At 41.8% G+C, this 15,000-nt stretch overlaps 2 protein-coding genes and 1 pseudogene across 2 annotated transcripts in view; all 3 read right to left on the reverse strand.

Annotated features, from left to right (window-relative positions):
- The window catches only part of LOC137991830 (ATP-dependent RNA helicase A-like), a 91,944-nt pseudogene that overhangs the window by 34,246 nt on the left and 42,698 nt on the right, over window positions 1–15,000 (reverse strand).
- The window catches only part of LOC137993608 (ankyrin repeat and KH domain-containing protein 1-like), a 24,965-nt gene continuing 14,158 nt past the window's right edge, over window positions 4,194–15,000 (reverse strand). The window contains exon 4 of the mRNA XM_068839563.1: window positions 4,194–11,594. Within this exon, the coding sequence (XP_068695664.1) occupies window positions 6,652–11,594 (4,943 nt within the window). The 3' untranslated portion in view covers window positions 4,194–6,651. The remainder of the gene's footprint in view (window positions 11,595–15,000) is intronic.
- LOC137993614 (uncharacterized) lies at window positions 12,016–12,600 on the reverse strand. The gene has a single exon (XM_068839572.1). It carries the CDS (start codon window positions 12,598–12,600, stop codon window positions 12,016–12,018), a length of 585 nt encoding a protein of 194 aa, XP_068695673.1.

Here is a 15,000-nt window from a genome sequence, read left to right on the forward strand (position 1 = left end):
ACAGCCATAAACAGGTGTTTGGAAGAGATGGAAGAGTTAAGCGGCTATCTTAAAAATGTAATAGATGGCACATTGTCTAAAGTAAATAAGACAATGGGTATTAAGAAAACAAACAAAAAAGACTAACGAGAGAAAAATACCCGCTTTGTCACAACTTATCATCCATAGGTAAAATATCTTTAACAAAACACCTCCTATCATATCATAAATAGGAGGCAAATCACTTTAAGACTTAATTCGTAAGAGCAAAAATTTGATGGCACATATTACAGCGTCGCAACGGCAAAGACTCACAGGGAAGTCAGAGCAGGTCTGTCGTGATCTTTCCTTTGACATTAATTAATTCAATTACAAGTCATTTTTAATAGTTTTAATACTGAAGTTGTGTTTTTTAGTAACTGGAGTCGAGTCTGGCAAAGAGGGCATCATCATATAAAGGGTTACGAAACATGTGTTGGCATGTTCATACTCAAACATACACTACTTTTAAAAACAATTTGAAAACATTAGATCTCACGGAACTCTGAGTGCGATGTGGATCTATCCTTAATCAATATTTATTGCTTTTAATGATCATATTTTTTATACATTTACTTGGTGACAACATTGTTAAATTCTTATATCTTAATATTAGCTATTTCTTAATCTTAATTTATCTAAATTTATAACCTTCAAAAGGCTCTTCTAATTTCATATTTCTTTTTTTCTTTCGTGGCGTACCTGTAAACTAGCTTTTAGGTAAGAGTACTGACCACGTTAAATATATTGATTGATTGATTGACTGATTGATTGACGACAGGAGCCGACGAAGATTGTTCTTTAGGAGGGGCATTTGACAGACAAATCCGACGATAGGGTAGGGCATTTGAACACCCTTTTGCCCCGGGGGGGGGGAGGGGGGGGGTGGGGAATTTGGACGACGCAATCTTCAAAATTTCCGCCGAAGTCGAAGATGTAGCCTTGCTGGCCAGTTGTCACCGGTTTCTTGTGGCATCCCACAGGGTAGCAACCTTGGACCACTTTTATTCCTAGTTTATATTAACAATCTGCCAAATTGCCTTAGGTTGACCCCAAGGATGTTTTCTGATGATACGATAACCTTTGCTGCCAGCGCATTGACTGATCTTGAGAATGGTTTAAATTCAGAGTTAGGAGGTATTAATCTATGGCTTATCTCCAACAAACTGAGTTTGAATGTTGCGAAGACCGAATTTATGGTTATCGGGTCAAGCAACCAACCAACGTTTACATTCGTTCCCTGACGATCAGATAAACATTGAGATCGATGCTAAATTAATCACTAAGGTTAAAGAAGCTAAATCACTAGGCGTGATAATTGACGAACACCTCTCATGGTCTAATCATATAGGTGAACTTAGCAGGAAGATATCTTCAGCTATAGGCGCCCTTAAACGTATAAGATCATACATCTCAGAGCGCACTGCCTCCAAATCTGTCAAGCGTTGATCTTACCCCACTTTGACTGTTGTAGCATCGTTTGGGGCGACTGCAACTTATCCTTAAGTGATAAACAAACTTCAAAAGCTTCAAAATAGGGCTGCCCGGGCGATTATCAGGTCCAACTACGACGCAAGCGCCACTTTCCTTTTAAATCTGTTAAATTGGGATGATTTAATTACACGCCGGCAAAAGCTTAAAGCCATATTAATATTTAAAGAAATCAATGGACTCACCCTAGCGTAGTCCTGAATTTATTCAGTAACGCAGTGCGCAGTACAACTTAAGAGTCTAGATGCTACTTGAGTTGCCTATGCCGCGTACAAATTATGGCAAGCGTGCTTTTTGTTATAGCGGAGCAGTGCTATGGAATAGTTTGCCCATCAGTTTGTGAAAATCAGACTCCGAAGGATTGGGCTCCCACGCGGCAATCTTGTAAAACAGTGTAGTCGTAATGAAACTTTTTATTGTTACATATACTGAAAATTTTACAGCGTATAAATAAATAAAGTATGAAATGTATGAATGTATGTCAAAGTACAAGGAAGGGTTACGTTTTTGCACTAAAACGTTGGCCGTGTAGCACTTTCCTTCTGTCCTTGTGTGGGCCCAATTCCATTCATAGCGTTAACGCTCACATGGTTTACATGGGTAGAAAACAGCACTTCACATTACCCTACAATTATCATTAATTCTGTATGTATGTAAGACAAGTACTCGTCACCAGCAGCCCAGCCAGCTTCAGATTTGTCGGCAATCCTAATGAGTTTATTCTGCCCTCTGATGGCCTTCGAGGCGGCGTTAAGAGACTCGCCAAGAGAGTTAACGCTGAGAATTCTTATCGTAGATGTATTTATGTTCGTTGCGTTCTCTTCATTGGTATTTTGGTTACGCGCTACGTAACACATTTTTGGCGGGTTCTTTTTTCGGAGTTCTTTGTTTGTCGTATTATTTAAATACGCTTATCACCTATTCATCTTCACTTTAGGGCGGCAGTTCAGTGTCTATCAGTTCGACCGTCGATTAGTTAGTTTCTTGCTTTCTCTATATCATGTTTCACTACCATAACGCAAACGCAAGCAACGGCACAAAAAATGGAAAACATGCCCAAGGAGGGTGACGAGTTCGGAAGATCTTAGAGCTTATTTCGACCAAAAGTTTTCTCATTTGAAGTGCGAATTTTCAGACGATCAAGCCGTCTCCAGTTAAGAAACGCAAGACTTTGGAAAACGTATTCGAGCGTCTCGGCATTGAACTCAAACTGTTTCTTGTTGCCACTAAACTTGAGCGTTAAGTTCGTTTCAGACTTGAGTTTCTTAACTAGAGACGGCGAAGACCTAGCTTGGCGTTAAGAGACTCGCCAAGAGAGTTAACGCTGAGAATTCTTATCGGAATGCATACACCGTAGATAAAACAGCCATAAGTATAAGTATAAGCATAAGCATAAAACAGCCATAAGTCAAAAGAGTGCTGAAACATGTCATGGTAGTTCACACATATATTTGCTTCTAGTTAATTAGTCAAAACGTTATGATAGTGTGTTGATGGTACCGACTGACTGGCATGACAGCCATCACAGTATTAAATCTCGACGATGAGTTCCGATTTCCACCACATTATACCGTTCCCTCGGCAAGAAATTTCGAAAGGCCACTTTTTTCCTCAAGGATAACAGCGAAAGAAGCACTACTTTGTCGCGAATTTTCCATGGTAAAAACTTGTTCGGAAATCTAAAGTCTACGTTAACAGCACACACCAGAGCTACTGCTTAGTATCCGGCTAGAAATGTGAAAGACCCCCAACGTCAGTGGATTCATAGCTCAGTTGGTTGGAGCGTTGCACCGGTATCGCGAGGTCACGGGTTCAAACCCCGTTGAAGTCCTGAATTTTTCAGGCTTCTCTACGCAATTGCTAAAATTACGTTCGTAACTTCGGGGATCATAGCTTTACTTGCTTTCATATCCGCAGTTCAGTATATGATTCATTTCGTTCAGAAATTTTCTTCTCACTTTTTCTTCCGGCCGCGCTTCAGCCATTTGATGAGGGCCAGTCTCGTGCTTCTCAAGTTGCGTCGTTCATGCCCAAAAAGAATTCTGGGTAATTGTGTCATTCCACGAATGTCCTCCGATTCCCATTTCATAGACTTTTTATACGTGTCGGACCATCCAGTCATACAGCAAAATATATACTATAGATTGAAATTTCTAGCTTTCAAAACGTGCCCAAAATTGTATCGATAGGTCTTGGAATTCATCCACAGAAAGGCCAGAGAGACAACTTCACCCGTGAACCGCCATGTTTACAAAAAAGCATTTTAGGCGTCTGCATGAAATTAAACCATTTGTCACGGCACCTCTGTTTCGAGAAGACCAGACACGGTTCTCACTTTACGTTCATGCCTATAAAATCAACTGAAATGTCAATTCCTTGTAAAACCCAGCACCTTTTTTTGGTATTGGTACATATCGGAGAGCCAGAACATTTACGCATGCGCTGACGGAATGTTTGAACAAGAGAGAAAACCGCAGTGCCTCTGGGCATCGCGCCAGAGCGTCGTACCAGACGATACCGGGATTTCGACCCGTGCATCGCTTTCGGACGTGGTTGGCCCTTCGCTTATCTCAGATACTGACCTTCATCCCGATACGGCAGTGAGGGAGAGAAATGTCGACCCCCAGTCCGTATGAGACAGATCCTTTCCCTTCACACAGCTCAGTTCCGCCCTTGTCAATTTAAAGAAAGATTTCGATCGCTTTAATATTCTTGGAAAAAGTCATTGTATCTTCCATATGGTACGCACTGGAATCGCGGATTAAAAAGTGTACGTATGTGTTCCGCTAAAGGCAACATACATAAACTTTATTTCATCTCGAATTTTAGAAAAGCTACAAGATCTAATATCTTCCAGAAATTACATTTAAAGCTAAAATACATAACATATACGGAAACATAACTAAATATATATAATATTTAAAGCTACATTAATTAAAAAGAGAAGCGGCTATACAAAATGCGGCCCTGGATTCTCATTTTAAAACCTGTAAACTCAGTGGTACGGATAAAATCCGCTAGCGCATTCCCCGGGCGCATTCCGGCCACAACTTAGCTGACAAGTAAAAAAAAAAGAATTAAGAGCATAACTTGTTGTTCTACCCTTACTGAGGGACAGAATGCAATTTCCGCGAAGATCATAAGAAGAAAACCGGAGAGAAAACTTATCTTTCATATAAGCATGGGAATCATTAAAAAACAGAGTTTCATACAGTAATATGAGGAAATTTTGAATGCGCTTATTGCATAGACATGTAGAATTTGACTTTAGTGAGAAGACCACCGTAAGAGGACACTGAGGTAATCTGCAAATATACATCTAACTTGAATATTCTCTTATTTAGCGCTGCTAGTCTCTCCGTATTGTGCACACCAAAAAAAATGCCAGATAGAGGAGCAATAATAAAAATTTGGTAAAAAATGATACTATTTGTAAATCTTAAATATGGTGTCCCTAGGTATAACGTTCCGAAAGTGTATCATAAAGTTAAGTCTATTATTAATCTTTTTGCGCACATTTGATATATGACTACCGAGAAAATTCCAGATTATTGTCTATTCATTCCAAAGATCACTAATGGATCCTTAACAGGGAATAAAAAGTTATAGTAAGTATCACCAGGCCCTAGATCCCGGTTTTTCAGTTTTCGTAAAATAAAAGTTTATCTACAAGGGCCAAAGGGCCCAGGTAAAAGTGAAAAGGAAACCGAGGTCACAGAAAGTTACAACAATCCACTATCAGAACGGTTACATCAATTCACTATCGGAACGTAAACTAAGCTACAAAGTCCAGTTGAGCAAGGCACAAAGTGCAATGAGGCGCATACATTAAGAGCATAGCTTAAATCTAAAAGTCCATCAGGGTACAAGGTCCATATTAAAACTAAGTAACAATTAATTAACCGTAAATAATTACACGAAAGAGGTGGCAAACGGTGTGGCATATTACAAGTTTTAACCCTTTAAGTACTAACCACGCATATATGCGTGGAAAATACCGATACTACTTTCAATAGTTAAACTTTAGTCAAAACGTCATGACTGACTGGCATGACAGTATCACAGTCTAAAATCCCGAGGTGATTGCCGATTTCAACCATATTTGACAATAAATCAAGAAAGGCCAGGACTTTCCTACGAGGATAACAGCATAAAAAGCACTACTTTATGGCGAATTTTCTATGGGGACTTAGCACTCGAGCTGTTTCCTATCAGAGTTTAAAGTGCTACTGTGATCAAATTTTTGTCCCTTGAGTTTTTTGGTTTATCACATAGAGTACCATGAAACCTTAAAAACGCTGTTTACCGTTTGGAAATATGTGCATTGGTTCCCGAGATATTTAAGTTTGAAAAATGTGTTAAATATGCAAATGAGAAGGCTGATGACGTCATTCACCCAACCCAATAGACCATCAAGAATATAAATAGAGCTATCTCGGTCAATTTGCAACAGAGACCATTGAAACTTGGTGAGCAAATAGTTCTGAAGGCAACACACCTACGACTGTAAAGAAATTGGTTCCCATGGCAACTCACTCTTTTCCAGTCCCCTCCAACCTGATTTCAATATTTTGGTGATCTCAGGCTAGAAATACATTTACCAAGGCCGCAAACTCGACCTAACATCTTTATATGCTGGCAGGATCATGCAGATGAAGCATCATTTGCAAATATCAAAACAGAACGCCAAAGGTGGTCTGCAAATCTTTTAACATCAGGGAGGTCTGGAACCCAGTATGTTGCCATGGTAACAAAAATGGTATGCTCATATTGTGGAACACATCTACTAGAATCTTAGTGCAAAGAACCAAGTATTTCTGATACAAATTGGCTGAGATATCTTTCTCCATATTACTTGATCAAAATTTGGTTGGGTTTATGACGTCATCACTTGGCTAATTTGCATATTTAAAAAACTTCAATATCTCCAGAACAAAAAGAGATATTTGAAAATGGTAAACAGCATTCTTCTTCTCGTACAGACTACGTGTTTATGTGCCAAAATGGCTTAGATAGGGAAGATGCAAATTTCGTCACAGTAGCACTTTAATGGCGTGCTCCCCTTTTAAGAAAATAGTTGGCAGCTTTGTCATTACCTCGAAGTGTTGACAACTTCAGTGGTGTCAAACCATCGCTTCTCCTTCAACCCATGTCAAGTCCAAGAGAGAGTAGCTTGTCAATGATGATATCATTTCCGCCTGCGGCAGCATGGTGTAGCAATGTCCATCCGTTGTTGTTTTTCAAAGTAGGATCTGATTTTCTTTCTATTAGGGCACTGAATGCATCTAATCTACCATGACGAGCTGCAATCATCAGTGGAGTTGCTCCGTTGCTGCTTCTTGAATCAATGTCAAGTCCAAGAGACAGTAGCTTCTCAATGATGACATTATTGCTGCCTCCTACGGCATAGTGTAGCAATGTCCACCCGTTGTAGTTTTTCAAAGTAGGATCTGACCCTTTCTCTATTAGGACACTGAATGCATCTAATCTACCATGAAAAGCTGCAATCATCAATGGCGTTGCTCCATCGCTGCGTCTTGAATCAATGTTAAGTCCAAGAAATAGTAGCTTTTCAATGATGACATGATTACCGCTTCTTGCAGCATAGTGTAGCAATGTCCACCCATTATTGTCTCTCAAAGTAGGATCTGACCCTTTCTCAATTAGGCCACTGAATGCATCTAATCTACCATGATAAGCTGCAATCATCAATGGCGTTGCTCCATCGCTGCGTCTTGAATCAATGTTAAGTCCAAGAAACTCTAGCTTTTCAATGATGACATGAATACCGCTTCTTGCAGCATAGTGTAGCAATGTCCACCCATTATTGTCTCTCAAAGTAGGATCTGACCCTTTCTCTATTAGGACACTGAATGCATCTAATCTACCATGATAAACTGCAATCATCAATGGCGTTGCTCCATCGCTGCGTCTTGAATCAATGTTAAGTCCAAGAGAAAGTAGCTTTTCAATGATGACATGATTACCACCTCTTGCAGCGTAGTGTAGCAATGTCCACCCCTTGTTGTTTTTCAAAGTGGGATCTGATTTTCTTTCTATTAGGACACTGAACGAATCTAATCTACCACGCAAAGCTGCAATCATCAATGGCGTTGCTCCATCCCTGATTCTTGAATCAATGTCAAGTCCAAGAGACAGTAGTTTCTCAATGATGGCATCATTACCGCCCACCGCGGCATAGTGTAGCAATGTCTCCCCGTTGTTGTTTTTCAAAGAAGGATTTGATTTTCTTTTTATTAGGACACTGAATGCATCTAATCTACCATGATAAGCTGCAATCATCAATGGAGTTGCTCCATCGCTGCTTCGTGAATCAATGTCAAGTCCAAGAGACAGTAGCTTCTCAATGATGACTTTATTACCGCCTTGCGCAGAATAGTGTAGCAATGTCCACCCGTTGTTGTCTGTCAAAGAAAGATCTGATTTTCTTTTTATTAGGACACTGAATGCATCTAATCTACCATGATAAGCTGCAATCATCAATGGCGTTGCTCCATCGCTGCTTCTTGAATCAATGTCAAGTCCAAGAGACAGCAGCTTCTCAATGATGACTTCATTACCGCCTTGCGCAGAATAGTGTAGCAATGTCCACCCACTGTTGTTTTTCAAAGAAGGATCTGATTTTCTTTTTATTAGGGCACTGAATGCATTTAATCTACCATGGTAAGCTGCAATCATCAATGGCGTTGCTCCATCGCTGCTTCTTGAATCAATGTCAAGTCCAAGAGACAGTAGCTTCTCAATGATGACATTATTGCTGCCTCCTACAGCATAGTGTAGCAATGTCCACCCGTTGTAGTTTTTCAAAGTAGGATCTGACCCTTTCTCTATTAGGAAACTGAATGGATCTAATCTACCATGACAAGCTGCAATCATCAATGGCGTTGCTCCATCGCTGCGTCTTGAATCAATGTTAAGTCCAAGAGACAGTAGCTTTTCAATGATGACATGATTACCGCTTCTTGCAGCATAGTGTAGCAATGTCCACCCATTATTGTCTCTCAAAGTAGGATCTGACCCTTTCTCTATTAGGACACTGAATGCATCTAATCTACCATGATAAACTGCAATCATCAATGGCGTTGCTCCATCGCTGCGTCTTGAATCAATGTTAAGTCCAAGAGAAAGTAGCTTTTCAATGATGACATGATTACCACCTCTTGCAGCGTAGTGTAGCAATGTCCACCCCTTGTTGTTTTTCAAAGTAGGATCTGATTTTCTTTCTATTAGGACACTGAACGAATCTAATCTACCACGCAAAGCTGCAATCATCAATGGCGTTGCTCCATCCCTAAATCTTGAATCAATGTCAAGTCCAAGAGACAGTAGTTTCTCAATGATGGCATCATTACCGCCCACCGCGGCATAGTGTAGCAATGTCTCCCCGTTGTTGTTTTTCAAAGAAGGATCTGATTTTCTTTTTATTAGGACACTGAATGCATCTAAACTACCATGATAAGCTGCAATCATCAATGGAGTTGCTCCATCGCTGCTTCGTGAATCAATGTCAAGTCCAAGAGACAGTACCTTCTCAATGAGGACTTCATTACCGCCTTGCGCAGAATAGTGTAGCAATGTCCACCCGTTGTTGTCTGTCAAAGAAGGATCTGATTTTCTTTTTATTAGGACACTGAATGCATCTAATCTACCATGATAAGCTGCAATCATCAATGGCGTTGCTCCATCGCTGCTTCTTGAATCAGTGTCAAGTCCAAGAGACAGTAGCTTCTCAATGATGACTTCATTACCGCCTTGCGCAGAATAGTGTAGCAATGTCCACCCACTGTTGTTTTTCAAAGAAGGATCTGATTTTCTTTTTATTAGGGCACTGAATGCATCTAATCTACCATGATAAGCTGCAATCATTAATGGCGTTGCTCCATTGCTGCTTCTTGAATCAATGTCAAGTCCAAGATATAGTAGCTTCTCAATGATGACATCATTACCGCCCACCGATCCATAGTGTAGCAATGTCTCCCCGTTGTTGTTTTTCAAAGAAGGATCTGATTTTCTTTTTATTAGGACACTGAATGCATCTAATCTACCATGATAAGCTGCAATCATCAATGGAGTTGCTCCATCGCTGCTTCGTGAATCAATGTCAAGTCCAAGAGATAGTAGCTTCTCAATGATGACTTCATTACCGCCTTGCGCAGAATAGTGTAGCAATGTCCACCCGTTGTCGTTTTTCAAAGTAGGATCTGATTTTCTTTTTATTAGGACACTGAATGCATCTAATCTACCATGATAAGCTGCAATCATCAATGGAGTTGCTCCATCGCTGCGTCTTGAATCAATGTCAAGTCCAAGAGACAGTAGCTTCTCAATGATGACATCATTACCGCCCTCCGCAGCATAGTGTAGCAATCTCTCCCCGTTGTTGTTTTTCAAAGTAGGATCTGATTTTCTTTCTATTAGGACACTGAATGCATCTAATCTACCATGATAAGCTGCAATCATCAATGGCGTTGCTCCGTTGCTGCTTCTTGAATCAATTTCAAGTCCAAGAGACAGTAGCTTCTCAATGATAACATGATTACTGCCTTGCGCAGCATAGTGTAGCAATGTCCACCCATTGTTGTCTGTCAAAGTAGGATCTGATTTTCTTTCTATTAGGACACTGAATGCATCTAGTATACTCCTACAAGCTGTAATCATCAATGGCGTTGCTCCATCGCTGCTTCTTGAATCAATTTCAAGTCCAAGAGACAATAGCTTCTTAATGATAACTTCATTACCGCCTTGTGCAGCATGGTGTAACAATGTCCATCCGTTGTTGTTTGTCAAAGTAGGATCTGATTTTCTTTCTATTAGGACACTGAATGCATGTAATCTACCACGACGAGCTGCAATCATCAATGGCGTTGCTCCATCGCTGCTTCTTGAATCAATGTTAAGTCCAAGAGACAGTAGCATCTCAATGATGACTTTATTACCGCCCACGGCAGCATAGTGTAGCAATGTCCACCCGTTGTTGTTTTTCAAAGTAGGATCTGATTTTCCTCCTATTAGGATATTGAATGCGACTAATCTACCATGATAAGCTGCAATCATCAATGGCGTTGCTCCATCGCTGCTTCTTGAATCAATGTCAAGTTCAAGAGACATTATCTTCTGAATGGTGTCGTGTTGGCCGCCTTGCGCAGCATAGTGGAGGAATGTCCACCTATTATTGTCTCTAAAAGTAGGATCTGACCCTTTTTCTATTAGGACATTTAATGCATCTAATCTACCATGATAAGCTGCAATCATCAATGGCGTTGCTCCGTTGCTGCTTCTTGAATCAATGTCAAGTCCATCAGACAGTAGCTTCTCAATGATGACATCATTACCGCCTTGCGCGGCATAGTGGAGTAATGTCCACCCATTATTGTCTCTCAAAGTAGGGTCTGACCCTTTTTCTATTAGGACACTGAATGCATCTAATCTACCCTCACAAGCTGCAATCATCAATGGCGTTGCTCCATTGCTCTTTCTTGAATCAATGTCAAGTCCAAGAGACAGTAGCTTCTCAATGATGACATCATTACCGCCTTGCGCAGCATAATGTAGCAATGTCCACCCCTTGTTGTTTTTCAAAGTAGGATTTGATTTTCTTCCTATTAGGACACTGAATGCATCTAATCTACCATAAAGGGCTGCAATCATCAATGGCGTTGCTCCATCGCTGCTTCTTGAATCAAAGTCAAGTCCAAGAGACAGTATCTTCTCAATGATGACATGATTACCGCCGTGCGCAGCATAGTGTAGCAATGTCCACCCGTTGTTGTTTTTCAAAGTAGGATCTGATTTTCTTTCTATTAGGACACTGAATACATCTAATCTACCCTCAAAAGCTGCAATCATCAATGGCGTTGCTCCATTGCTGTTTCTTGAATGAATGTCAAGTTCAATAGGAAGTATTTTCTTAATAGTATTGACGTCTCCAACCTTATCGGCTGATTGCAGTAGTGATTCTTCACTATTGCTTTGCATGCTGTTTGCATGCTTTGCATTAGAATGTACATTTGCTTTTGAATCTATCCTTGGATCTTTCCGCTGGTTGGACGGAGAAATACCACACCCTATAGACAGAACATAGTAGGAAATAAGTATTTAAGCCATCTTTCGTTACTTTCAATTTCCCTTTTTTGCAGTCACTGGTTAAACTATTGAGTAATTCTCAAGTCTATCGGTTAAATATTGTTTGATACACACTTACAACACAGACGCCATGTTGGATCAACAACTGACCGCGTGGTTTATTCTGATTGGTTAACAAACAATAACTGAATAATCGAACAACTAGAGATCATGGCCAGCGGTATCGCCATACATAATTGCCATACATAACATCCCCCCCCTTCACATCACAATCTTTAAAACTAAAAAGAAAACTGTAAATAAAAGAAAAAGGATAAAATAAAATAATAATCTCAGCATTAATTCATCTGTGTCTGTCATTGTTCATGCTTCATAAAGTGTCCCTTGTAACATAACAGCTAGTTACAGGTCTAGTCTGACTGGTTTCCTGACTTGTCTTCCACTTCTAGTCTTATAGAAGGGCGGGTCTTTAGCTTCCGCGATGTCCGCTGGAGGTGACACACCACCTGCTGGCATTTCCTCAGCAAGTGAGGGATTTAAGTGGTATTCCTGTGCAGTGGGGTCCACTTGTGGGCTTGCTGGGGACGTGGGAGCCGCATGTGTCTTGTCAGGCTCTGGTTCTGTCTGCTGAGCGATGTTTCCATGGCGTTTACGGTATTCCATATGAGACTTGGATGAGTCGTTTCTTAGAGCCACTCTGTTACGCCTGATTCTTCGGCCGCTCACCTCTACCACGTATGATCTGGGCAAGGCATGTTTCTGGACTACGGTAGCCGCTCTCCACTCCTTTGACCCTGGCTCAGGTCTTACTCTGACATGATCGCCTGCTCTGAGTGGTGGTAGCTCTTTGGTTCCTTGGCGGTCATGGTAGTACTTCTGCTTGTCCTTGCCATGCTTCATTCTTGCTCTTATCTTCTGGGTGCTATGTGTTTCAGGCTCCAATAGACCACGTGCTATTGGGAGTGTCGTTCGAAGCCTGCGACCCATAGAGAGCTGTGACGGGGACAAGTCAATTGCTGGAAGTGGGGATGCCCTGTACTCTAGTAGCGCTTTTCTCTTGTCTTTGTTCTTTCTCCATATAGATTTCACTGTTTTGACTGCGGCTTCAGCCTCCCCATTTGCTTTGGGGTGCTTCGGGCTTACTAGGACATGTTCAAAGGTGTAGCTTTTAGCAAATGTCTCAAATTCCCTACTTGTGTACTGGCTACCACAGTCAGTGACGAGTTTTGCTGGGATGCCGTGTCGACTGAAATGCTCTTTCAGGACTTCAATGGTCTCCAGGGATGTCAGATCCTTCAGTTTGGTCACCTCAATAAACTTGGAGAAGTAATCAACTAGCAACAGGTAATGTTCACCTTCAAAGGCGAAAATGTCTGAAGCGGCTCTTTCCCAAGGCAGGTCCGGAACAGGGCTCGGCATCAGAGGCTCTTTCTGTTGTGCAGGGGCATAATCATGGCACGTGGTACAATCCTTGACTTTGTCTTCTATCTGCCCACTCATGCCGGGCCAGTAAAGGGCTTCCCTGGCTCTTTGCTTACACTTTACGATTCCCAGATGTGTTCCATGTATGATTTCCAGCATGGCTGGCCTCATAGACAAGGGGACTACGATTCTCATTCCTCGGTAGATTACTCCATCTAGCACCGCGAGCTCATCACGTGTGTCCCAGTATTGGCGGATGCTGTGTGGGACTTGTTGCTTTGTGTCTGGCCAGCCGGCTTGGATCATAGCATACAATTCATGAAGCTCATTTGCTGTGTTTTGTTGGAGTTCTGCATACTTTGGCTCAGACACGGAGATTCTTTCCAACATGTTTACTTGTATCTCCTCTTCTTCCGGTGGAACCTCATTTAGACTTGCTCGGCTGAGAGTGTCTGCGAGGACTTGCTTCTTCCCTGGCAGGTATTCTACGCTTAGATCATAGCCACTCACTCTCAGCATCATTGCCTGCAATCTTAATGGTGCTGTTGTCAGGGGCTTGCGCAGTATCATTTCCAGGGGTTTGTGGTCAGTCTGGACCAGGGTTGTTTTCCCCAGAATGTACTCTCTGAACTTCTGTGTACTGAACACAATGGCCAGCATTTCTTTCTCTATTGGCGCCCAGTTGAGCTCTGATGGTCGAAGTTTTCGGGATGCGTAGGCTATTGGCCTTCCCTCTTGCAGTAGGACCGCACCCACAGCGCTGTTGCTGGCATCACATTGTATGGTCACATCTTTTCTGACATCATAGTAGGCTAACAGAGGAGCTTCACAGCACATATTCTTGAGCTTCTGGAACGCAGCTGCTTGTGGCTTGTCCCAGTGGAAGAGTACATCTTTCCTTGTCAGCTCCCGCAGTGGTGTTTCAACTTCAGCTAGCATTGGGAGGAACTTGGCTAGGTACTGGATAGATCCCAGGAACCGACGCACATCTTCTTTTGTTTCGGGGGGTGGCATGTCCTTCATAGCTCTTACTTTCTCCGGATCTGGTTTAAGGCCTTCTGCTGAGATGATGTGGCCCACATATGGAACTTGTTGTTTTCGCACTTTGACCTTCTCGAAGTTCAGCTTAAGGTTGTAGGTTCTGGCACGGTGGAGAACTTCATTTAGGACTGAGTCGTGGTGGGCAATGTCACGTCCTGCAATCAGTATGTCATCCATGATGGCATATGCGTGATCAATATCCTCCAACATTTCATCCATGGCCCTTTGGTACAGCTCTGGAGCTGATTTGATTCCAAATGGTAGTTTTAACCATCTGTATCTGCCTATTGGGGTGTTCATTGTTGTCAGTAGACTAGACTCGTAGTCTAGTTTCATCTGGAGATACCCACTCTTCGCATCAAGGACTGTAAACACTTTTGCCTCAGGTATCTTGGCTGCAATTTCTTCTACAGTGGGGATTGGATAATGCTCCCGCTTTACTGCTTTATTGAGATCACCCGGGTCAAGGCAGATCCTGATCTTTTCACCTCGACTTGAAACTACCATAGATTTAACCCAGTCAGTGGGCTGTGAAACTTTGGCTAAGTGTCCTTCCTTTTCCATTTCCTTAAGCTTCGCTGTGATCTTGGGAAGGAGTGCTGCAGGTTGTCTACGAGGTCCATGCACTACTGGTGTTGCTTTGGGGTCAATCTTGATGGAGTAAGTTCCAGGCATGGCTCCTGATGCACTTAGTAAATCTGGATACTGGTTGAGTAGCTCCTTTAAGCTTGGATCTACATGTTCCTGTAGATTATGTACCCGCTGAACCAGGTTGAGGGCTTGACAAACTTCACCTGCCAATATTGGCTTCTGCTCACTATCTATGACATAGAAGTTCACATTTAACTCCCTGTCCTTAAATCTTACGGGAAGAGTGACGTAGCCCTTTGGTGTGATTCGGTGTTGGCTGTATGACACCAGGGT

Source organism: Montipora foliosa, chromosome 2, assembly GCF_036669935.1.
Source record: "Montipora foliosa isolate CH-2021 chromosome 2, ASM3666993v2, whole genome shotgun sequence".
In the NCBI taxonomy this organism is placed as follows: domain Eukaryota; kingdom Metazoa; phylum Cnidaria; class Anthozoa; order Scleractinia; family Acroporidae; genus Montipora; species Montipora foliosa.